Source organism: Gallinula chloropus, assembly GCF_964237585.1.
Source record: "Gallinula chloropus genome assembly, chromosome: 9".
NCBI classification, from domain to species: Eukaryota; Metazoa; Chordata; class Aves; order Gruiformes; family Rallidae; genus Gallinula; species Gallinula chloropus.
Window position 1 is genome coordinate 3,252,285 of NC_140094.1, and position 25,437 is coordinate 3,277,721.

Here is a 25,437-nt window from a genome sequence, read left to right on the forward strand (position 1 = left end):
GGGACCCACACCGCAGCCCGGCCCCTCTGTTCCGCTCGCCTCTCGCTCAGCCAACCCCACGGAGCTGCGCGCTCGCTTTCCCGAGCGGGCAGGAACAGCCGCCCCGGGGCGGGGTACGGGGCCGTTCGCCCGCGAACGGCTTTGGCGAGCCCCGCGGGCCGCAGCTGGGGCCGCGCGGTGCCTTCCCGTGCCCGCCGCCTCCCCCCCCCACCGCTGACAGCTGCGGGCGCGGCGCTCCCGCGCAGCGAAAGGCCCCGGGGCGGGGGCAGGAGGGCGGCGGGCGGCGGAGCAGCGCCCGGCGGAGGCGGCGCCGCCGCGCCGGGCTCGCCCCGTGACTGGCCGCCCGTGCCGCCCCTCGACGCCGGCAGGGGAGGGCGCGGAGCGAGCGGTGTAAACAAGGCGGGGGGCCGGGGCTGGCTTGATGTCAGCGGGTCACATGGAACCTCATATGGGCCGGGGGATGGCGGCGCGGCGCGGCTCTCCGCTGGCAGGCGGCGGCGGCTGCTGCTGAGGCGGCGGCGGTTCACGCCGAGGGCCCGGCCCATCCCGCCTCCCCTCCCCGCCTCCCTGCCCGCCGCGCTCCGCTCCCCGCCGCTTCGCCCCTGACAAATGATGTGTTTTGTGCTCGCCGCGATGAAAGGTAGGCGCAGCCCGCGGGAGCCGCCGCGCTGTGGGGAAGGGGGGGGAAGCCCGGGCCGGTTGGAGTCCCGGCGCTCCGCGGTCTCCCCTCTCCGTGCGCCGGTGCCACCGCTCGGCCCCGGGCGGCCTGCGGGAGCCCCGGGACGGGGGGGGGGGGCGGCGCCGCCGGTGCCTGCCCCGCGAGCTGCCGCCGGTGCGGATACCCGGCCGGGCGACCCCTGCGGCAGGGGGAGGTTTTCAGGAGCTCTCGGAGGGACGGGGCTGCTCGGTCGTTGCCGTGAGCGCCGGGCAGCGCCCGCGACTGCCGCCGCCGCGGTGTGTCGGGGCAGGCGGCCGCGCCGGGCAGGGAGAGGAGCGGAGCGGTGACCCCGCGGAGCCGCAGCACTTCACGCTGTCGTGTACAAGTTAGAGGGTAAGAGGGAACTTATCTGTCAATTCGGCTTTTGGGATGGAGAGGTCGTGATTAACGTCGTTGGAGCCGCGTGAAGCCGGGACGAGCTGTCTCATCTCCCTACAAGCCCTCGTAGGGAATCCGTACTGCAGAATCTGTCTCCAGCGAAGTGGAAAAGAACGTGCAGCTTCCTGTAGGTAGCTGGCGGGGCTAAAATGCCATTTTAAGAGAGACCTGATCATTTTTAAAAGGCTTTGGAATAAAATAAGAGTCAGAGCTCCTTCGTGCTTTTTTTTTTTCCCTTTTTTTTTTTTAAACCTGGAGTTTTCTCTGCTTGTCGTCTGAGCCCTTAATGAGGAGCGATGTCAGACTGACGGCAGTCAAACCAAGTTTTTGATGAGAAATCAAAAGTTTAGAGGTATGTTTTCAGTCTTCTCTGTTTGCTCATAAAATGAGGTCCATGGTAGAAGTTTGTCTTACAGCATTTCTAAAGTCATAGTTGTGGGTTGTTTGGGTTTTTTTATAATCTAAACCCAGTAACCATCTTATTTAAATATAATATTTTTCATAATAATCTAAAGAGTATCAGTGCTGCCTTTGAATTTAATGCCCCCGATGAAATAGTAGATCTTCTCCATTTAACTACAAGTCTATTAAAATATTTTACAGGTTTTTTTTTTTTTTAATAAATAGCTACTTGGGAAGAGAAGACTGAATCCTGCATTAGCTAAAGACTTTCCTTTTTTCAACTTAGCAAGAGCAGTAGGCAACACACACCAAAAGCAGCATAGTGTTTGAGGCACGGTAGTTTTTGATTACTAGGCTTCCTTTTTTTCTTGGAGAGAAGCCTATGTGAATAAAAAGAGAAGCACTATATTCATTAATCATTAGCCATGCTGAATGTATTTGGCAAGAAAATGTAGCTGGATTGATTCAAATGCTTGCCTGGGTAACAAAGGAAATGCATTTTTTAAGAGCAAACTACATGGATGTTTTAGCAGTCCCTTAGAATTGTACGCGTTTCGATGAGACAGGTTTTCCACATATTCCTCACAACAAGCCTGTTAGAACCATGAAATCAAAGAAACATTTGCTTTTAAAAAGAAAAGAAGGAAAGTGCACAAATTACAAAAAAAAAACCTTGGAGAATGTAGTTGCCTTGCATGGTTCTGGACAGAGACCTGGGGCTGTGTTGTGCAGAACAGGCAGATGATTTTCAGCACGTCGGAAATATTTCTTTTTACTCTCTCGGGAGTTTCATTTAAACCAATTTCCACACTGATGTAACATCTTGGCAGAGCCCAGCTCTTGGGTTTTAAAGTGTAATTCTTAATGGCTTTATTACGAAAATATTTAGGTCTTTGTACCTCTCACTGAACGCTTCTGTGGTACATTTCATTCATGTTTCATGCAGTTTAGTTTTCTAGTACACTGCAAAATTTGGTTGGTTTCTTATCCTTTCTCTAATTTGTTGGAGAGGGTTTAGCTGGAGGAAATGTGTTGTCATTTGTCTGACCTCTGACTGCTGTGAAATAATAGATCCACAATCCAATATTGTGATTTGAGAGAAGTAGACCAGTAGCATAGGGAATGTGATTTTATATAAGCTCAAAGGCACCAGGGAAAAATGGAAAACGTGCAGATGAATTGAATATTGTGTTTATTCGTGGTGCTGTATTGGCAGGTTTTGGGGCTTTTGATCTTTTGCAGTTCTGACGTTAAAGTGCAGAAAGTTATGGTCTGCAGGACAATGTGGGATGTTACAGATTTATGGATTAGAATTTTTTTTTTTTAATGAAAAAGAGCAGCATTAATTTCTTTTCCATTGCTGCTCAGGTAGTCCAAAGTGATACCACATGAAATTAATTTGCAACTTATGTTTTTCATGCAACATAATGTTCTGGCAAATACTCTTTCTTTCGTTTTGGGAAGTCCTCAGACTTCAGATTATACACAGGTGTGAATGAGTGAGGATTTTGCCCAGCTGTTAGTACATCGGTAGCAGCGCTAGTACACTTACAGACCTGGAAAACAAACTAGTCTGATGTGGTGGCTGAACATGTCCTTAAGACAGGCAGTGTAGTAAGAAATACAACTTTCTGCTTCCAATCTGAGCATAAAGAGAGGCGTTTTCTATCTATTTCTATGAAAATAGGCAGTGGATAAAATATCTAAGTTCCTAAGTAAGTATTTTGTAGATTGATGGGCTTTTAAGAATTATTTATCAACTGTTGCGAGTCTGTGTAGAGCATTCTGGAAGCCTTGTGTTCTGAGTTTATTACATATGCAGGCCAGTTAACCTGTCAGAGTGCCACTTGATGTGCTTCCCAGTGAAAGCTCTCAAAGACAGCGGGTAAGTTTGCCGCTGTGTTTATTGGTACAGGTCTTATTCCCCTGCCTTCGCTGTCAGAAGCTTCAAGGTTGACTTGAAGGAGAATAGTACGAAGAGCTATAAATCGGTGAGCAAGTTCTTTGCACTGGAGTAGAAACACAGATTCAGTTGCAGCATGCGATTGGAGGGGAAGCTGGGGACAGAGGGAGCCAGGTTCAGAAGTATTGTACCATCTTTTGATACCTGCTCTGTAGTGAGACAGGTGAATCAGGCCGGGTGTTGGTGAGAGCTGAAGTACTTATCTTCTGTTATCAGAACCAGACAGAAGGGTTTGGTCTACTGATGAGTTTATAAAGTATGAAAATGAACATAGCAGTTGATTTACTATTCTTCCTCTTGACGCTTCTAAACAGAAATTGGAGGGAAGGCAGGTGTAAGCGTTCTAGGCTTTTTCTACCATGTGTATTTACTGTTAAGGTAGACTTTGAGCTACTACTCCTCACTTTTGCTGTGTGGACATCAAAGTTGAATTGGTTGCTGTTTTGTGGAGGATAGACCAGAGTATAGAATTGGTTTTAACTTGATTGTGAGGGTAATTGTTTCACTTGGGTAGTGGATCATTGGAAGTGTAACTAGTTTTCCAACTGACACTGTCTCCGAATGAAAAGTCAGTAATTTAAAATACCGATTTAAGGAAATAGACCCTGTTAATTTCCTTATTGGTGCACATGATTTTTGGATCTTACTGTATTTCTTCTGCCTGCTCAAGCTGCAGGCAAGCAGGATTTCTCTTGCTGCCTGGCTGCAGTGCTGAAGGGAGCACGCTTTACATGCGGCGACCTCCGCGCTCCGGACTTGGCAGAGCCGGGCTGCTCAGGAGCTGGCTGGCTGGGGATTTATGCAGTACTGCTTACTGCGGGTGAGCTTTTCTGAGGCTGTCAAGCCTGACCTTTTGACGTTTTTTTTGTCATGTGTCTTGGCACCAACCTGCCCACATGCTGGTAATTACTCTGTGTTTTTCACCAGTAAACAACTGCCTATGGAAAGATACTTTCCTATAGGTTTAAAAAATCCAGTCACTTCACAAATCGAAGTGTGTTTAAATTTGCCTTCACTGTGGTACTATTGAAAGGTAAATCCAATTTAGCAAATACTTTGGTACAGAACTTCTGTTGACTGAATATTAACAGAATCTGGCCTCTGGAATTGCCAGCTGAGAGGCCGTTTTCTTGCTGCTCTCATTTCATACAACTGATCTGAATGACTTACTTGTACCTAAGACATTTGTTGCATCACATTCGCAGGATGAGATTGGTTTGAGGTTTATTGCTGAAATGTACTTTTCAGACCCTTTGAAAGACTCTGAAGATTTGCAAGTAAAAAAGGAGGAAATCTGTCTCAGTTTGTGATAATCAAAAGCAGTTGCATGCTCTGTACACGTCTCAGTTGAGGACGCTCCTTTCAAGTCTGGAGAATCAGTGTGTCCTTTTTAAGTCAGCGAAATCTGTGGGTGCTGAACATCTCACTAGATCAGACTCTGAACTTAGGTTTCAACTCTTGCCTAACTGAAATGGTGAGCCCGTTCCAACTGACTGGCAACACAACCTTAAAAAGAATTCTTCTAGGATAATTCTGAATAATTGGGGCAAACCTGAAGTGGTCTGTGGACACCACACAGGGACCTGTCTTTATTTTTTTTTTTTTTTTTTTTAAATCCCTGAAGGGATGAGGCTGGGTAGTTAGGCATTGTTGGTGTTTGGGGTGTGAGCTCTGTGAAAATATGAGGTGTCGTCACGTTTTATCCAGTGAGCTGGTGCGGGGGTTGAAGGGGAGGTGGCGGCCAGTTCAGTGTATGATGCAGGTTAATGGCCTACAGCTTTGCAGTTTGGGTCTGCAGTGGGGAGGTGAATGTTTGTATTGGCATTTATTGGGTTGGGGAGCAGTGTCTAGAGACCTCCGTCAAGAACTGAGTCCTCTTTGTGTTGAGTACTTCCCCAACATGTATGAAAAAGTGATTTCTTTATTCATTCCCCATTATAGAGAGCCTTGCATGTTCAGTTTGGGGGTTTTTAAGGATGATTTAACACTCATTTTTAACATTAAGAGGTTTTAAATCTTTCTTCCCTCTCAGTATGCTATAAAAACAATTGCTATCGTGTACTAATTACTGTCAGGGTTGTTAGTATTTCATCTTCACTACACAGCAGAATTCTAAATCAGTATATTTGTTTCTAAACGACACATACTAAATCAAAACTGTCAAATCTTTGTGTCTCTCCTGAGTAGATACGTGCAACTTTGTCTGACTTTGCAGTTCTCTATCTAGTAGTAGAGGAAGTTGAGATGTAGCACGTTGGGTTTTTTCTTCTTTGCATTCTCATGAGATAAGTTTTAGTAGCGTGCAAATAAACTGCATATGACAAGAATTAGTGATTACAGACTGTAATAACTAATGTTTCTCTTGAATCATTTGAGAGTTGGTTTTTCTCATTTGCAATGAGAGAAAAACAGTCACCTTTTTTGTATTTCTGTGTGAGCTGTGATAGCTCCAGCAATGAAGCAAGCAGCACTTCTGTCGTTTTGTGATTTGCCTTTTCCTTGAGGACTGGTATCTAAGAGGTGTGCTCAGAACTAATGGCACAGAAACTGTCTTCTAAACCTCCTGTTCCTTTCAGTAAATACTTTTTCCTTTTTCTGTGTTGTTTTTTGGTTTGGGTTTTTTTGGAATAAACATGAACAGAGGAGGGGAGGCTTCTGCGCTCAAAGAATAGCTGTGTCGTGAGAAAAGGGTGATGCTCTGCAGTGCAGACCTCTCTGCTTGTTGAATGAAAAAGCCCACAGACTGAAAAGTTGAAGCAGAAAGCCTTTTTAGGGGATCTGGTGATGGACTTTCTTCTTATGCTTCATACTGTTTTAAAAGGAACCGTGCCTGAGGTTAACAAAGTCCTGAGTTTGCCCAGATTTTTTTCACTTTTCTCACTAGAGGCATTTAGGTGAAGAAGTTCTGCGAAATATAGGTTGGCAAGCTTGGCGCAGTCTCAGGCTGCTTCCCAGTTGCCTGCACCTTATGTTGAGAACACCAGGGAGTGACTCAGGGCGGCAGTGAGTCACGGGGTGTCGCGCTGTTCCCTTCTTCAGAGCGGGGGTTAGCTGCAACAGGGAGCTTGCTGAAAGACTTGGAAAAGTCAGCGTGCTGGGGAGAGTCCTTTGCACTTCACACTGGGATCGTCTGCCTGCACAAGTTCCCAAACACATGCCCGTTTTCATGGAAAAATATAATGAAATAAAAGTTGCATCCCTTTTCCTGTGTGGTGTCAGGAATAGGTGAAGCCTTCGAGCTGCCAGGAGCAGATGGATATCAAGGAAAATCTGAGTCCAGTTAGGGCATCTCTCTTCCATCCTGCCGCCATTTGCTTTCAGTGAGTGTGCTGTCTGCGCAGAAGCACGGAGCTGACGCCACTGTTAGCCGTGGAGCTTCAGTCTCTGAGATGGCTAGTGCTCCTTGGGCTCTTCTGCTGCAGCCCAGTACAAGTCTTTGACATTTAAAGCTCTCATAAGTGCCAGAGGTCCATTCCAACCCCCTCCCTCCCCGCTCCCCAAGAAGCCTGGAGGTTCCACAGCAGTGTTGAAGGAGGGTAGCCTGCGCCCGTTGCAGTCACACATAGCCCGTTCATTCACTGCTGTTTATCAGTGCAGCTGGGTGCAGTTTGTGGTCAGCAGCACCCTTCAGCGTGCAGCCTGGCTCCACTACCCTTAAGCAGGGTCAGGATTTCACTGCATTTTTTGTTTTCCTTCGGATGTGGAAGAGAGTGATGCAGAGCCCATAGCTTGTGGCTCTTCTGCTTGTGCCATTCATTCCAACCTTTAGGCCTTTTGTCATGCTACATATGTAGCCATCTAGGCTAAAATCAATGTCGAGAGAGGTATAATCATCCCAGCTTTCATTTTAAGAGCATTTATCTCAAAGCTTAATTAAAGCTACTTGGATGTAAATAAGTCTAACCTCTTCACTTCTGAACAATGCAAATAGAATAGTCAGCATACTTACAGGGTATCAGCCATGTAATTATTGTGTAATGCTTGTGTTCTTTGAAATACTGCGCCATTTATTGCCATTGAATCCTGGGACAAGGTGCTCCATAAAACCAACTGCATGACTCTTTCTTTATGCACTTTAGAAAAAGTTGATCGTTCTCAAGCGAGGGGGCGGAAAAGTGACACTAAATCTTTATGTAGATAGATGAGCTGGGGCAAAGGGCTTGTCAGTGTGTTCTTTCAAACTGAAGTGACCACAAACTGGAGTTTTGTCTGGCTTTTGTGTTCTTGCGCGCCAGGATTGCTTTTCTCTGGCTCTGGGAGGTGCTCCTCAGAGGGCCCGTGGCCAGGCACAGTGTGGCTGGACCTCCTGCTCCCACCTAGTTTGTAAAGAAGGCATAAGGAAAAGGTCCTGTCACCATTTGCACATGCTGTCTTCTGCCATGTGCTGGTTGTGTAGTATTCTTGAAGTCGTAAATACTGTTATTCTTGCTTGCAGATATTGAGACCTGATGTATTTGGTTCTGCTGGTACATCAACCTCTCTGCCCTGAGGCAAAGGGGGAGGCATCTGGGGCATCGAGGTCTTCTATATACCAAGTTATATAAGTGAGGTGGAGTGGTATTCTGAACTGCTTTAGTTAAATTATCTTAAAAGGCTGGGTGGTGTACATGTGAAATGCAGTTGAAAGCCCCATTTGTCTCAGCTGACTTTTATTTTGGACAGGGTCGTCTTAGTAATTTCAGAATCAGAACAGTGGGAATAGGATTGTATGTAGGGCCTCAGGTTTTCAGTCTCCACTGCAGTTTGAAAGGGGATACTGCTGTGATCAGGCATGTGTTTGTGGTACTGAATCTTCACCTCTTTGTCCAAAACACCAGGAGAGTTGGGATTGGAGTAGCAATTTTCTCCCTTCAGTCAAGAATCACGTGCAGCTTAAGACCTGGAACGATTTGCATGATCCAGTTAGAAATCAAGTTCTCATTGCGTGTGGTGCTCCAGTTCACACCTCCTGTTAGACTGCCAGGGGTCTGTGGCATTGATACTGTGCCATGGGTTAAGCTTGCCTAAAATTTACATACGCAGGTATTTACCTGGCTCTTAATTGTGAGGAGAGAAGCACACTCTCATCCAGCATCCTCTACTTGGCCCTGTGCCTAATGGGACATGATTGGAAGGGTCGTTTATCATCTCACCCCAAAAAGAGGTTCAGGTCTCTCTGAGCCCCAGGTGCTCTTTTCCTGAAGCCCTTAGGTAGAATGTAGAAAGCCAGTAAAAAGTGATCCCTGGTCATCAGGAAGTTTGGAGCTTCTTTTCTATACATAAACATTTGCATGCTTTACTTCTGGCTTACATTTGAATGGTATAAATTGCTCTGCCTGTTGACAGGAGCAGCAGTAGCTCCTGTCTTCCTGTATCAACTATAATGTTACTCGTAATGGATGCATTTTTCCATTCAGCTAAATTAATTAGCTCATCTTTGTCTGTGTTTGATTTGGCAGAGTAGTTATTGTGGGAAAACACACATTTTTCTAGTAAATTTATAGTGATTGCTTGAAGCTCAATTTGGGAATTAATAAACCCATCTTTTGCAGAGCAGAAAACTGCTGCTTGTAGATTGCCACTGCTTTTCCCCCTGCTTGGACTAGTTCTTTCTGGTTTCTGTAGAAATGTTTGCTTGCTGGGTGGGATATTACTAATCAGTTTGGGAGAATAGAAATGCAAGTGAAGCTACTGTTTGGTACGAGGCCTCCGACATCAGCTGGAGCACTCCAGGGTTTGGGAGGTGCCTTCGCAGCTATTGCTGCAGGGTCATGCACAGAGGGGCAGGTTGTTAGCGACTGTCTGGAGTAGCTGGGCTTGTGCTCAGCGTTGTTTTCCTTCAAAAGGACGCTCCCTCCAATTGTTAGCTTGATATAGATGTATTGTGTTAAGCTTTGGGTAGTTTTTCTAGTACTGTGGGTGCGTTATTGAATTATAAGGAGTATTTGCTTAAAATATGAGTGCATAAAGATGTTTATAACTGCTGGATGGGTTCTTGTATCAACAGATAATAAAAAAAGCCAGACAGGATAATTAAAGAGCCAGAGATGTTTCATTTGAGAAACCTCATATACATAGGCGCCTCCTAAATGGCTGAGGAAAACAGGCGCAGAGCGTTCCTCCCGCCCCAGATGCTCCCCAGCGATAGCAGGAAGAGCAGCAGTGGTTGGCAGCACCTCTGGCAGCCAGCAGCATGGAAAGGCACGGGGCTGGAGCAGGGCCTGGGGAGACAGCTAAATAAAGGACTTGATTTTCCTATTGTTCTCTCCAAGGAGGATCTAAGTCCTCTGTCCTGCCTCCTGCGAGGGATGCTTGGTTGGAAACTCCGTGTGAAACCTCTCGGTTACACGAGCAATATTTTAGCCTTGTGTTTTTCTGGTGGATTATTTTACTGCACATCACAGACTCCAGGTTGAGCGCTGAGAACACATTTTGCCTGCATCTGAAAAGGCCCTGGAAATGTGATGTTTCCAGCATTGCTGTGGCTGGCTCTAGTTAATCATATTTCTTCAAAATCCACTGGTATGTCTGGGAATAACTCGGCAGCTCCCAGCCAGAAAGGTGGAGTGCAGCACCTGGCCTGCTGGAGCGCTCCCTGCTTTGCACACATCTACCTCTTCACATGCACTCTTCGTTACTGAGCTGCTAGATGTCTTTGGAAAAGAGGAATCAATGCCCATGAGAAATTAGTTTCATTTTAGATTCTCTTTCCTATATTTCTAAAAATGACTGAGCTATAATGTAGGTTCCTTGCTTTAAAATGTTGAGAGTCGAGCGTTTCTCCGGCCGGTACACTGACAATGAAGCTTCAAACTCTCCGGATTGCAGAGCAGCATCAGTAGCTGTGCTGATTTTGTTGTGGAAACCTAGAGCTCAGTGTGGGGAAATGCTCCCTCCTCCTTTCCACGTTTCCAAAATATTCCAATTTTCTTCTGATGTTTTCCCTCTCAACCACAGTGTTTATGCTTAAAGGAGGGGAAAACAGCCAAACATAAAGGTCACACTTAAAGCAGAGACCTTTTGAATGGCAAAATCTCACTCCAAAGAACATCTGCTCTTCGGATTGATTTAAAAACCCTCACAAAAGTGCTTTAGAATGGAAACCCTTTTGTATCTCTCACCGGCAGCTCTAGCTTCTACTGGTGGTAAATTTGCACTTTATGTTACTCCTGCCAGTGTTGATTAGTGTTTTGTCACAGAAGTAACTAACTTTGTCATTTAATCTGTTGCCTGGGTATTGTCAGTCTAAAATTTTATGTATACCCCCTGCAATGTAAAAAAAAAATGTACTGCAGAGACTATCTCTGGCTCTGGAAGCCCCTGACCTGAGAAGTGCTGGAGGCCAGCCGAGGAGCCAAAGAGGTACCACTATGGGCTTGCCTTGGCTTCTCGTCATTCCTTGTGCAACTGCATCTCATCACTGCTAGAGTCCAGGCACTGGCCTGAATTATCTAACAGAAACTGAGGAAGTGCATAGTTGACTAGGTAAGGATCCTTTATGTTAAATATGTTCTGCTGTATTAGCTAATGCTTCTATTAATTTGTAATACTTGAAAAACCCGATTAGATCTTGGTTTTTAACCAAGCTATCATTCCAGATGAGTAGCACAGTTCTTTTGGAAATTCTGAAAACAAGTTATGAAGAAAACTGACTCATAAAGCAACTGCCTCTTGGAATTTGAATGTTTAGAAGGGAAAATGACTGGCAGTTCCTCTTGTAAGCACGCTAGTTGCAATAAAGTATAAAAGTTCAACATCAAAGAGATCACTGCTAAGTCTGTGGCATATTTGTACATCAAAGAACAAATACAGGACAAAAGGAAATGTATAGAGATACAGTTCAGCCTTGCAGACAGGTCCCTGTGGAATGCTAGAGAGCATTACTTTCATAGTGCAGAAATTATCTCTGGCACATCTTCATTTCTGATTTGGGGAATAGGTGGGATTACGAATTAAAAGCAGTGTCTCTGAATGGAATCCAGCCTTCTCAATACACTAGGTAAGAGCGTCTGAGCTTATGTGATGTCAGCAGTGCTGTTTCTGTGTGGTGACTCAAGTGTATAAACATGGGTGAAGTGTATAAACACGGGTGACAGATAGGAAGTACGTATGTAACGCTGCCGTTTCGCTGGGCGGGGGAGGATGGGCAAAAGGTACATAAAATGCGTAAATGAAAGCTGAATGTCTCCTCTTGGACTGATTTCTTTTTTTTCTTTTATACCTTCTTATGCCTGTGGTTAAATAGTGGGTCGTGTAGCCCAGCGAGCTTGTGGAGTCTCCATTCTTAGAGAGATCCGAGCCTGGACTGGAGGCACACTTTGACTGGACATAACCCTGCGCTGTAGTTGACCCTGCTTTGAGCAGGGAGGGCACCAAGCAATCTCCAGGGGTTCTTTCCAGTATCAGCTCTTCCATGATGCTGTGAGAAGAACACTTTTATAGTAGCTGTCTGTTTTTCATCCTGACCCTTGCAAAGGCAAGACAGGAGCCTGCCAAAAATGTGACCAGCTCCAGCACAGCAAAAGCCCACCAAACTGTTTTATTTGTTTATTTATTTATTTATTTATTACTGCTGTTTCTTAGTTTTCATAATATGGAAGCCAAAATTTGCTGATTTGGGCTTTTCTGTATCATGTTGTTATTTTGGTGGTGACTTTTTGGGTTTTTTGTTTATTTAACCCTTAATTTATCCTTAAATTAATGATAAAGTTTATGGATTTCTGCCTTAACTAAAGAAAAGTAGTCTGGTATCTAGAGTGTATGTCTGCTGTCAGAACAGGCAGGGCATGAGAAATTGATCACAGAAAACTGTTGGACATCTGTGGTGGCATCATGTTGAAGGAAGTGGAGACTTTGCTATTCATTTGAATGTATTTGTTTTAATACTAAAATGTAAAGTAGGTCACACCAGTTCTTCAGTTCCAGTCTGTCTTCTTCATTTGTATTTCTTTTCTATAAGTGCTGGCAGTTTATGTGGTGCATAAAAAATGTTAATCATAGAATCCAGACTGAATCCGAATTCTCCAAAGTTCAAGTGTGCTTGGATCAATGGTTTTAATACCATTTACACCTTTTATGGAGACATTATTGTCAGCAGACTCTTCTTTCATTTATTTCAGAACTAAAAATAGTTACTGTCTCATGGAATCATTAAGAAAGACAAAGAGTTTCTGTTAAAACCCCTAGGGAAACCTGATTAGCCATACTACTGTATAATTAATTGATGTGCAACTACACTTAGAGTAGTGCATCAGTAAACAGAAGTCAGAATGTAAGAAGCTAAGAAGAACTGCTGGGAATTGTGTAAAGACATCAAGACCTCAAAATAACCATTTGGGTGCCTGAGGTGTGGTGGAAGGATAGAAAGCTCTCAGCACAGGGGTTACTGGGAAGGCTCAGGCTTGTGCTTGGCACTTTCTTTTGCTCATGGAACTGCTGAAAACACCTTCAGTATCAACTGGTTGAAATATTCCCTGCTATCTTCAAGTTGATGTTCTGGTAGTTCCCTGGGCTATATTCTTGTGTTTTTAGAAGTGTCAGGACAAGTGTTGTTAAAGTGTTCCTTTCGTTAATGCTCTGCTTTAAGTATGTTCATTCTAATAATTAAGTTGTTGCTTGAGATATAAAATGGATCACTGATTTGTGCCATTGTTTGCCTTGTTTGCTTTGAGGCTGAGGAATAATTGTCAGTGAGTAGTCTGTAATTATCTCTTTGGACAAGTCAGGGTCCTCTTTAACATTACTGTAAAGAGCTGCAGTAGTTGTGTATGTAGAGATCTGGGGGAAGGGATGAATTGCAGATTAACTATTCTGCTGGAGTTGTGTTTAAAACTTATATCAAATCCTCTGCTGCTACCCCATTGCAGCAGCATTACCTGGAGAAAGAACTGCATCCTGGGGCAGCACCTGTACCATGATGAGTCCCTGTGGCCCAGGAGGAGCTGCTGGCATGAGCTGCTGGCGTTTCAGAAACATTAGTTCTTGGTGATTTGAGGTTACAAGGAAAATAAGTTTGTATTTTTCTGTTTTGACAAAAATATAGCATAGGTGTTTTTAAGGAGGTGTATTTCCATATCTGATACCTCACCCTGGTGATGGGGAGAAATGAGCTGTACTTGAAGAGCTGTACTGGCTAAGGGGCTTTACTTGGATCTTGCAACATGCCTGAGTCCTCCTGATAGCACAGCTCCCTTGTGCACACCGGCATTGGAGAGTCGAGGATGCTCAGCACGCTGAAATCAAGCCTTTGCTCAGGAAATTGTTATTATGGGTTGTAAATTGTGGCCTTTGCTCTCAAGTAAATGGGATGGCTGTGTGTGTGCCTTGCTATGAGGAATCAACAGCAGACGTGTTTGTACTGCGCTGTTCAAGGAAGGCGGAGGTTTCGTCACTCAAGTATGTCAAGTCCCAGCCTGCTAGCTGGCACAGAGAGTGTTTGGGAGAGACAAGAGCTTTACATTTTAGAAAGACCAATCAAATGAATTCAATTTCTATGCCAAATTGAAGGAAGTTTTGAAACAAGAGTTTGGTTTTGAATATTAATTTCTTTAAAATCACCAACTATTTAGAAACATTTTTTCTCCCCTTTAAAATACCTGAACTGTCAAGTTCCTAGCTCAGGATTTTCAGAGTGGGTGTATGTGTGTGTTGGGAGAGAGTTGCCAGCAACTTGTAAAAATCAAAATCCCCAAATGAAATCCTTCAATACCTTTATTTTTTTCCTGTTCCTCCCTCCCCTCTCCCATGGAATTGAAGTGAAAAATTCCTTAGGGAGGTGACAACAGAAAATAATCTAGGGTTGTGTAATTTAACTTCTTTTCTTGGACTGTTGCTACATTATTAGAGATTTAGTAACTGCCCTAGCTGCAAATTTGGTATTAGCAGTGGGTGGGATCCCTTTACATGAGAACGAATATTCTGCATGTGCGACATGCACAGATGTCTGGCTTGTCTCCTTAGGGCCTAAAGTTCAAGCTGTAGGAGCATGTCCGACAGCAGCGTAAGGCACAGCAGGAGCACTGTGCTTTCTCAAGAATTTCTCAATTTGAGTAAGGTTTTGTGAGCCGAGTCTATTTTCATTGGTGGAAGTTTTACAGTTTTTGAGGACTCTTATCTACTTCGAGTGTAAAAGCACCTTAATAATTGAAATTACATAGCATGACTTCAAATGTAATCACCAAATAGAATGTGGGAGAAGAATTAAATTTAATTATAATTAATTCCAGTTTTCAGAAAATGCTTTCAAAGTTGTATTAAGCTGGATACCAAAATTGTTATCACTTTGGAAAATGTTCCAAGTCTCCAAACATCTCAGCAGTGTCTGTTTCACAAAGGACTACTTTGATCCAGCTATCTAAGATCCAAGGAGACAAAACCCAGATTGCTTGCTGCTAATCTGGTGCTTTACAAACAAGATTTTAATTTTTATTCCCATTACTTGTTTTTCCAAAATTCAGGCATATATACAATGGAATGGTTTCTTCCCGTAAATAATTAAGCCTATTGTAAACAGTGTCAGTAGAAAGTAGTCTTGAGATGCATTTAGTTTTAAGTACCTATTCATTTTTTCCTTTTGAAAACAATGTCATGTCCCAAGCAGTTTGAGTGCTCATAAATCATCTTAGTAGAATGGGAGAAATTATTCCAAAACTGCTCTCTCATAGGCTTTTACATTTCTTCTCAAACCTAGTTTGCTGTCCCAAAGACAATCTCAAGGAGCAAGTTGTCCTTTAGCTTGATTCATAGGGAGCAGCTGTAAGGTTAGTGTAGCAGGTCCTGTTTGTGTTTCTCTGCCCCTTAATGGAGCTGCGTGTGCCCATCAAACATGCAAGTGATTCCTGTCACCGAGTGCAAGCAGGCTGAGCTGCCCCTGTGTGATACCTTCCCATGATGTTGTGGAAGAACTCTTCCCACCTTTAATGTGGACCAGTAAGGACATTAAATCACTCTGTGAAGCTGTGCTTATTACTGCTGCTCAAAGTTACATCTTTTTCGTGATGAGATCAGGTATTCGAACAACCTAATTAAAGAGGATTTAGCGTGGCTTGGAAGAACAAAAAGTGTTCCATCCCCCCAAAAGTTGAGTGCAAATACTGTCGTGTTTTGGGGGAAAATAGCATATAGTAATGCAGCACAAGAAGAAACCAGACCGTATTCTTAAAGAGAAAGTACCTGTAGCACTGAAGGAATGAAGAGAAGCGCGTGCTCGTTTACCTGTCCGCTAATGTCATCTTAGTAGTTCCAAGTACATTGACCACCTGAATTAAAGAAGCCACCTAAATATTTTAAAGCATTCTTTAAAACTGGTTTTAGTGTTGGAGAGGCTAAATTAATTTGGTTATACAATTTATCAGACGCTGCTAAATGTGTTGTGGATGCTGTTAGTTATTGAGTAGCCAACAGTTAGTCTGGCAATTGATTAAATCTCAGGACATGTCATAAATAGTCTAGATGAGAAAAATAGTTTCCAGTTTAGAAGAGGGGCATCCGGTTGCCTGCCCTGGACAGACGTCCTGCCACCATCAGAAGTGGGGCTGTGCCAGACAGCTGCATGCTGTGAGTGTGTTGGCGAAGCTTCACCCTGCCCTCTATAAAAGCCAGCAGAAGCGGGCACGATGGCAGGGGTTGAAAGGATCAGAGTGGGCTGGAATCCACCCAAAGCAGTGGGTGCCGGACACACCACCAACTGCTCCTTAGACTCCTGAGCAACCTGTAACAGCCAGAGTTACGCCTTTCACGTCCTTTCCAAACAGTCTGATGTTAAGCTGGTACAGGGCTTAAACCTGTCAAAACTTAGACCTGTAATAGCTGCCTGCTCACAGCTGGCTGCCTGAGCTGGGGCTCTCTCTGCTGCCATGCAGGCATTACCTTTACCCCCATGTTCCCAGTGCAGGGCCCAGCTAGTGCACCTCCTTCCCATAGACACTGCCAGGGAGGAGCAGCTCCTGACCACCGTCTTGGCTGCAGAGCTCCCCTTTCCTCTGCCAGGAAAAGGGGTCTTTGCACTCTGGTGTTTAGATTAAGGTGATGTTCTGCTTACTGAATCCAGGAAGCTATCCATGCTTTCCTCACGACACAGAAGAGCATCTCAGAATAACATTATCAAGAGGTAAATCTGTTTAAATTCTCACGTCTCTGTATCCTCATTTCTTTCTTCCTGAGTGCTTTAAACAAATCTTCATCTAGGTTTCTTTAATGAAAACGTTTTTTTTCTGTAGTGAATCTGTCAGACAAAGTAAATTGACGCGTCATGTAATGGCTTTGTGGTTTGCAGGTTGTTTTCCTTGTTGTAAGTTGATGCAGAAAGTGTATTTTGATGCTGTTACACCGTGATGGATGAAAAAACTGCACTGACTTTTATCCAGGAGAGGGAAGCGAGTTGTTTTCTTTCAAGGGCTGTAGATCAATTGGTGTCTTACAGAAGTAATACCATGAAAGTGGGGGAGAACTCCTCTTTGATACTCTAGGCTTTCTCTTGCGGTTGGTACAATAATGGGCTTTTGAATTAAAGGTTTGTTAAAGCTTGTATCTGTTTCAGGGTATTGACAGCCAAAGCAGACTCGCTGAGCCAACACTTATATGTTTATCCAAGCCTGTTAAAATCGGAATTTATGTTGACTGTACTAATGTCTAAGCTTTAATACCACTTTTATATAGAAGGCTGCTATTTGAATTTTCTTTACAATATGCCTTTGAGTTATGATTTGTAACTGGATTCATATAAATAAATGCTTTCAGCCAAATGCTGTTGAACTAATTCCATTTTCAAGTCATTAATTATATTTAGCTCATTGAAGAAAGGAGAGGGGAAGGCATCAACTAACCCTATATAGAAGTGACAGCAGAATTGTTCTGTGAAAAGGCTTTTGGGCCTCTTAAGCTAGGAGGAGTGAGTGGTTTGCTGGGTTGCTGGTTATGTTTGCAATCAAAGAAGTGTTAACAGAAGCTAGATAATGCATTGCTATGCTGCAAAGACAACTCATTTTCAACAGGCATTAATACACTTAACGCTTTTTGCTTTTATCACGTTAAGGTCTTTGGCTTCGCAGTGAGATCTGGCTGTATGCAGTGAGCCTACTCGCTTGTGCAGGAAAAAAACACCCTTGTTTTTTTGATAATAAATCCATTAACTCTTGTCAGATTGGTAAATTTTCAAGGTAAATTTCTTCAGATGTAGGTTCAAATGAATAATTGGTTTGCTACATTCAGACAACTTAATGTAAGAAAGAGAAGTTACAGCTTTGATTTCTTGTAATACACATATTGTGTGAAGCTTACGATAAAGTGCTAACCTATCAGCAAAATTAAAATCTAAATGCAACCAAAACACAGCGGATTTTGCTGCAGTCCTTGTGAGCCCCCTCCTTACACTTTATTAATAGGATTCCTTTTTGTCTTTTCAGGAGTTTTTGAGAGAGAATAACGAACCTAAGCATTGCCGATTGCAGTTTCCCTAAGACAGATTGGGAAAGAAGTAGTGTGTATATTTTTAGACTAAAGTGTGGTACTTCTGCCATTTCCATCTTTATCTTTCCATTTTGCCTGTTCCTTTTGGGTGGATGTAGGAACATTCCTGCTTGGGATTTGCATTGCCCTGGGATCGCACGGGCTGCGCGCAGTGCTGTCATCTCGCTGAAGTGCTGTGTAATTGCCTGATCCCCTTCCCTTTGCTGTCTAGTTTCGCGTTTCTTTCATTTCGTTACTTTCATTTCTTCTCCTTCATGTTAACGTTCTTCATCTCTAATTCACTTTCTTGTGTTCTTCCTTCACCCTCTTTTGAAAGCAAACTGCCAGTGCCTTATTTAATCTCTTTATCAGTGTAGCGAGGAGTAACAACACAACTATACGTTTTAGGCCCTTTATAGCCAGCTGTTTCAGATCATCATGAGAGAATGAAAGACAGAGCCCTCTAGGACACCCCTCTGCTTTACCTTTCTAACGCTGCACGCTCAGTTCTTCAAGAGATCTTTGTTCCTTCAGTAGCCTTCTGGAATAGTTCCAAGCACACCAGAGGGTCCTGTCAGCTGGAAGAAACCATCTCTCCAGATGGGCTTTAATTGTTTTTCCATCTCCCCAAATTAATGTCTGGTCTCTAAAGCCTTGCTCCCAAACCATTTCTCCTTTATAGCCACCTTTAGGCCACCTGTGTCAGGGGCGCCAGCAGACACTCATTGGCGTGCTCAGGAAACTTAATTTGTTCTTGCTTATTGTTTTACTTGGAGAGAAACTCCTGCTCTTGGATCCCCAGTGTTTGAGGAAAGAGCTGTGGAATTACCATGCCAAGCTGCTGCAGCATCTGAAACTTCTCATTTTGTGTCATGAGCTCCCTAAACACCTACGAACTGTTCTGGTTATCAGCATGATTTATAATGAATCAACCACAGGCTAGATTTTTAGGAAGAGGTGTCAGTGAAACCTCTGCCTTGCTGGTAGATTGCCTAGTAAATGAGTTTATTAAAATGACCTAGCGTGGAGCAAGAAAGCTGTATGGAATTTCTCCTAACGTGTTTTACAAAACACAGCAGTCCTGTACAGGAGGTATACAAAACCAGACTTGCAGTGAAGTGAGAAACAGATGGATAGAGCCAGTTCTTAGATATAATTTAAAAGTATTCCTGGTGTTTTTACTCATGGGTATGGCTTGGCAAGACGTTGTGATCTCATGCATCTAACCCGTGGCTGATCTAGCTTTTGAAACAAAGGAATGCCCACACTCAGGTATTACCTGGGGGTGATACCAGGGAAGGTGTATCCTGCAGACTGCCGTTCCTTTGGGCTTTCTTGTCCTTTCTCTCCTTCGCAGCACTGCCCTGTGAAATGCATACGCCACCAGGCAGTTCATATTTAGCTGTCGTGTCTCTCATGATTCAAAGCTATATCGGAAGTCAAAGTGTGAATATAGCTTCTCTTTCAATGCTAATTAAAGCTAAGAGAAGCATCTGCTTGTACAGTGATCGCACTATATGGAAATATGCTTCTTTGTCGCTAGCTGGTATGTGAAACCCGAGCGAGCGGCTTACAGAAACCTGCCACTGGTGTTTGTGTGCGTGATCACTGCTTCCCCAGAGCTTCACCGCTAATCAGGCAAATGTTTCAATTCAAACAGTTCTTTGGCCCCTCTCCCCTTCCTTCCCTTTCTCGGTTTCCAAAAGACCTCGGACAAGAGCTTTGCTGTGAACTCTTGAAGCATTTTGCTACCTGAGAGAGTGAGTTGACTGGTTTTGTATTGGCATCTTGCTTTAGATCAGTGTGGTGATTACGGAGTGCTTCTGTCTGTTGTCTTTCACCCACTGAAATGACCAAAGATAAACTAGAGACCAAACAGAATGGCTCAAACATACTTGTTAAAAATCTTATGACTTTCTGTCTGTATGCATGCTTGCTCCTTTCTTGTTTTGTACTTTTTTTTTATTAAATACTTGAGGGTTGGCAATGCTGTGAAGTAGAATGATGAAACATAAATTTTAATTGTGGTAGGAATATTGTCTAGAATCTCATCCTTGTTTTACTTGAAAATAATACTCAATTGTCTTGGCCATGCTGGAACAAAGACAAGACCTAAGGGATGTGTATTTGTTTGGCTGCAACTTTATTAACACATTTGGGATCAGCGCCAAGCAATAAATCATATAGTGTGAGTCACAGCTGCTTCCTTGATCATTCCTACCTCTCTGGGAGAGCTGCTGTCTGCCTTCCCCCTCCCAGCCTGGCACCCTCCTATGGCAGGGCCACCGCAGTGTTGCTGTGCATTAGGGCTAGGTGGAGGTTGGGGAAAGGGGAGGGTCGTCTCCCCACTGCACCCGATGGCAGGAGCCCCCACTGCTGTCACAGCTTTCTCAGAGAACTGCTGCTGGCCTCGTGCAGTTCATTTTTCTTCACTGGCCATGTGAAAATCCGTGGGAATATATTTAAGACAGTACAGCCTAGGAGTGGCAAGCCCTGTACCTTCCCACTGCTCTTCCTGGGCAACACCTAATTTCAGAGGATTGCTGTTATCAGATAAGGGGCTAGTAATCCTTTGTTTGCATAGGCTCCATTAAACTACTGCCCTCAGTTTTGGGAAGACTTTTTAAATTTTAAGGGCAAGGATGAAAATTGCAGCCCAGTGTGGTAATGCTTGTTTTTCAACTCCCCTCACTTGGGCAGGCACACGCGTAAGAGATCTGTCTGCCCTGTTATTCTGGATGATGACTGTAGCTCCTGCCTGGAATAGCTATTTGGCTCTTTTCTGCTGCCTCCACTTGCAATGTGAAGGTGTACTGGTCCAAAACTCCCCATCGTGAAGCTCTCAGAGACAAGTGCATAATAGCTGCGTGGTTCCACCAGGTTAGCATTGTCGCCTTCCTGGGAGGATTCAGAGCTGCACTGTCACTGGCAAAATGCTGCTTTAGTGTCTATTCTGAAATTGGATAGCCTAATTTAGCCATGGGGTGGCTAGTTTGTTATGGCAAGGAGCACTTCTCCCCACCCTGACACTGTAATGGAATAACTTCCCTTCTTTTTGTGTGGAGGTGCTGAACTAGGCTTGGTGGGACCAAGATGTAGGCAGGCTGGAACTCCACTGAAGCGTAGAGATGGCCAAGTCCCAGCTGTAGGACTGAAGGAACGAGGAAGCTCTGGGCATGTCTTAGCTCTGTATTGTCTAGTCTGGGAGGGAGGAGGCAAGGAGCAGACAGGCCCTCCTCCCTCACCTGGCACTCTGCACACCATGGATTCAGCAGATGATTTAGAACAGTCCTGGTGTTGATTAGTTGGTCGTTAAATCATAGGCTTTTTATTTTATTTTTAACAAACTTAACAAATTTTGTGCACGCTGATTTGGAATGTCATTAATGTTGCAACAGAGCTTCTGCTGGATTAATTACATCACTTGTAAGCAAATAAAGGACAAAAAAGGTGAAGTTCACCTGAGCTTCCACTGGGAAACCCAAGAATGATAGCTTGTACCTGTTTTCTAAGGATTGTTGTCGGCTGCTCCTACTGCCCAGATATTTGCCTTACAGTGGGGCAGTAACATCGTTACATTTGGAATGAAGCAAGTGAATTCACTGGTGCACAGCAGTGGTGACAAATCCATTTTCTAGTAGGGGTTTATGGTCTTAAAATCAAAGGCAGAAATTATTATTTAGTTCCTGTAATCAGTAAGCTGCTGTGTTTCAAAGAAAACTGGAAATATCTGCTATGTGGGCTAAGCGGTGACTTAGGACTGAAGTTCAGATATTGTTTCAGGTCCCGCACGTACAGTCGCTTCTCAGCGGCTCCTGAAAACCATAATTGCTGACTTAGAAAAACTTTATCTTGTTTCTGTCTTTCAGCATTGAGTGTTTGAATTGATGCATGTTTGAAAAGGAGATGGGCTTAAAAGGTTTGACGCTTCTAGGTGAAGTGAATCGTGATAGTAAGGACTGTAGATCAGTCAAGTCATACCCCATACCATTTAAAGGAATGGGGGCGGAGGGGGGAGTTAAGATTTGTGGTTTAGTGGCTGCTCACTTTAGTCTTTTGTCACTACATGCAGAACGAGGATTAGTAATGTTCTGTCCTCTGCCTAGTCTCTAGCCATCCTGCTCTGAAAGCTGTGTTCTGTTTGTTTCATACTTGAATTTTGCACTTAGATATTGTGTATGAAAGCTGGAAAACGAAGTTGTTTGTGGTCTGAGTACAAGCTAGATACTAGGCACTGTATGAAATCCTTACAAGACATTACTAAGAAGTACATGTTCTTAAAAAACAACTTTGTGGAATTCAGTAAACTTGTTTTTTGGAATTCTATGCAGATGGTATCTTCACTTCTGGAACACACTCTTTCCCTGGGCCAGGGCTGCCAGACAGAACCCTTCTGACAATCTCTTTATCTATAGGGTTGTCTATAATGTTAATTAGTGAACTCTTTGAAAACCGGCTTCCACAAGTTAATTTATGCATAAAACATCACTGAGGGATGTGTTTTACCTGTTTCACAAGTAGGGGACTAAAGTATAGCTTCGGAGAGTTGGCTTGGGCCACACAAGGAGCCTGTGTCATAGCCAGGTATCAACAGATTCACATTTCATTGCCTAACCACAAGACTTCAGAAAATAAAAAGTTGAACAAAAGCAGATGCAACACTGAGGGTTTGAGTCTTGGGTACAGTTTACAGGGTGCTTAACTCGCTGCCCATAAAGCTGGAAGGATCTGCTTTGGAAGGCCAGTAATGCTTATGCATTCCTAGCAATTTAATTGCAAGCTGCCGGACTGGCTGCGGAGATTTCAGCCTGCCGAGAATTTCCCTGGCCATAGTGCAGATCAAGACTGTGGGATGTTTGCTTCCTACTGGCACTCTTTTTTTTCTTTTTTTTTTTTTCTATTTTTAATACACTGACAAGCCTTCATAATAATGATTATCAAGGACCAAATCCCTGTTCCCAACGGACTGAGGAAAGGGAAACTCAGTGTTACCCCTTTCCAGGGACTCTTAGAGTGGTCAGCGTGATGTTTCAGAAATCATGAGGGATGAGCTAAAATCTTGAGTTGGTATTTCAACTTCAAAGCTTTCCTTGGTGGATTCTTGTTTTCCTTATGTGATTGTGTTTGCTTTTTGAATATGTGCTCTCTCATCTAGCAAGGGTGTAATAAGCTCTTGAGACATATTAAGTTTAGTAAGACCTGAAACACTATTCACCTGTTTACGTGACTTCTGTTCTTGTTGATGTGTCCGAGCACAACACAGTATTTAATGGATCCTCACACAGAGTAAAGCCTCCAAGTTTTACAGGTATAAACTGAATTACAGAGAGGGATGTGCCCAGCTCCATGAAGCTATTTAATCATTTAACTCCTGGCGCATCCATTGAGACCTACACATCTTAGAGAAGTTAGATGTGCACGTAGCCATGTTGGTTACGTGACCTGCTCTGGCTCACACATGCAATCCTTGTGACAGCACAGGGGCTTCAAATCAGATCTTCTCAATCCCATAGTAGCCTGAGAGGAAGAAAATGTTTCACGTATTCCTCTGAAAGGAGGCAGGAAAAATCAGGCTAGGAGGTAAGGATGGGTTTTAATTGTGGGTCAAAGAAGGTGTTAGGACAAGTTCTTCTTAGAATCGGTGTGTGTTTTCTGTCGCTTGGTGGCTCTATGTGCATAATAATGGCACTTTAAAAAGAAGTGTCTTTGAGTATCACTGGTGTGTGTGGTTATACACACCCCCTGGGTGATGCTCCATCCTTTGTCATGTGGAAGGTGAGATTTGATTGTGATGTTACCTGTCACACATACGGTTCTGTAAACTCCTTCTTCACCTGACCCCATTATTCTGATGCTGGAAGCAGTGTCATCTTTCAGTCCTCATCCGATGATATTTTGTATCATGCACTGTGTCTTTTACTGTCAGAAATTCTGGGATTTGGGAATATGAGGAAGGAGAATGGGATACAGTCTACCCATAAATACTGTACAGCTAAATTAACACATTGGTTTATTATCCTTCTGCAGTGCAATTATTTTTGCCTATACAGAAGACACCTCCCTGTAAAGTCCTTGTGACATAAGGTTTCTCACTTAAAATTAGGTCATAGCTTTTTAATTGTTCAGGTGTCCACCCATGAGGGAGCTACCGAGAGCTCTTTCAATTCCTTGCAATCATAAGGAGCAGTTACTCTCATTTATCCTCTAAGGAAATAGTCCACCAAAAATAATACGTTGATTCCTTAGCCCCTCCCTGTCACTAATCACTCCACTCCTGTAGCTGCACACTGACTGGGCCCCAGCACCGGAGTGTCCAAGTACCTTGGTTGTTAATTTTCAACTTACGACACTTTGGTGATGTAAGAAAGCATTGTCCTCATTTCACAGCTGAGGAATTGACACATCAAATTAGTGACTTGCTTAAAGTTTCGCGGCAATACTGGACATAGAAACCAATGACTTATTCATAGACTATTCTGTTTCTTGGAAAACCAACCCCGTGTTCTTTGTCCTTCTGCTTGCTACCCTCAATCTCCTGGTACCCATTTCGCAGAGTAACAGTTCAGTACTGTGAGTATTTTAACCTCCCATAAGCTGGCATTGCCAAATAAATGCACCCCTCCTTTGTGCAAGCACAAGCAGCATCTCTGCAGTCACGTGGGGAATTAAGTCAGGAAACTGATTCAGGTTAAAGTTAATACCCCAAAGAACAGTTTCAGCCTGAGTCGTTCCCTCATTTGGCTCTCACGGTGGAGCTGTAGAGGTGCCAGGAGAAAAGGGGGGAAGAGGGAGGGGAGGTCTGCTCCATTCAGTGACTGGAGATTTCTGCTGGCTAAAACGCTTATGGATTTTGGTGGGGGTCGAGTCCTATACTCTGCTTTCCCTGCTGGGCATGTAAACAAAATCAAAAGCCTAGCCGAAATCAGTCCTGGTTTCTTCTTCCTTTCGAGGGCAGATTGCAAGCTTTGAATGGTCCTCAGGTCTGTAAAGCCTGCCCAAAGCACGGTGTCAGAGCAGCTGAGGAGTCTGGAGTACAAGGGAAGCTTTGGATGCAGTGACATTTTAAACCTTCTCTGTGTGGCAAGTTTTTCTTGGGTGGCTGCTGGCATAAAAAGTGCTCGACTCTGTGCAAGCTTCTTCTCTTGGAACTGAAACTCTTTCTGAGGAGTTACAAACACAACCAGAGAAGAGCGCTATTACCAGGATAAGTACATTTATAAAGGGAATCACATAATTTAAGGGTTGCAGCTTCATGCCCCATCTCACCTTATTCCACTTTGGCCTACACGGAGCCCTCATTGCTTTGCCTTTTGTGGCCTGAGTGGTTCTGTAGAAAACAAAACAAATTGGAACTGCGAGCATGTTATTTAGTCTTTAGGTGGAGTATTATCCCCAGGAGCCTTCTGCTATGACTTCCATGTGAGAGTCATACATATGGGAAGAAGCCCCTGTTTTGCTGGTGCCTCTCTCAGAAGTGATGTTCCAAATGGCTGTGCTGAGTGTGCTTTCAGCTTTCAAACCGGAGTATGCCTTGACTCCTGCTGCTTCGTTT

General features: G+C 43.9%; 1 protein-coding gene across 2 annotated transcripts in view; it reads left to right on the top strand.

Annotated features, from left to right (window-relative positions):
* The window catches only part of LOC311194783 (nuclear receptor ROR-alpha), a gene marked incomplete at its 5' end in the record, with an annotated part of 354,445 nt that overhangs the window by 292,610 nt on the left and 36,398 nt on the right, over positions 1–25,437 (top strand). The window contains one exon of one of the 2 annotated variants that reach the window (XM_084267995.1): positions 610–640. The exons of the other annotated variant lie outside the window; for it this stretch is intronic. Within the exon in view, the coding sequence (XP_084124121.1) occupies positions 610–640 (31 nt within the window). Of the gene's footprint in view, positions 1–609; positions 641–25,437 lie in introns of those variants that run through there. 2 annotated transcript variants of the gene reach the window in all.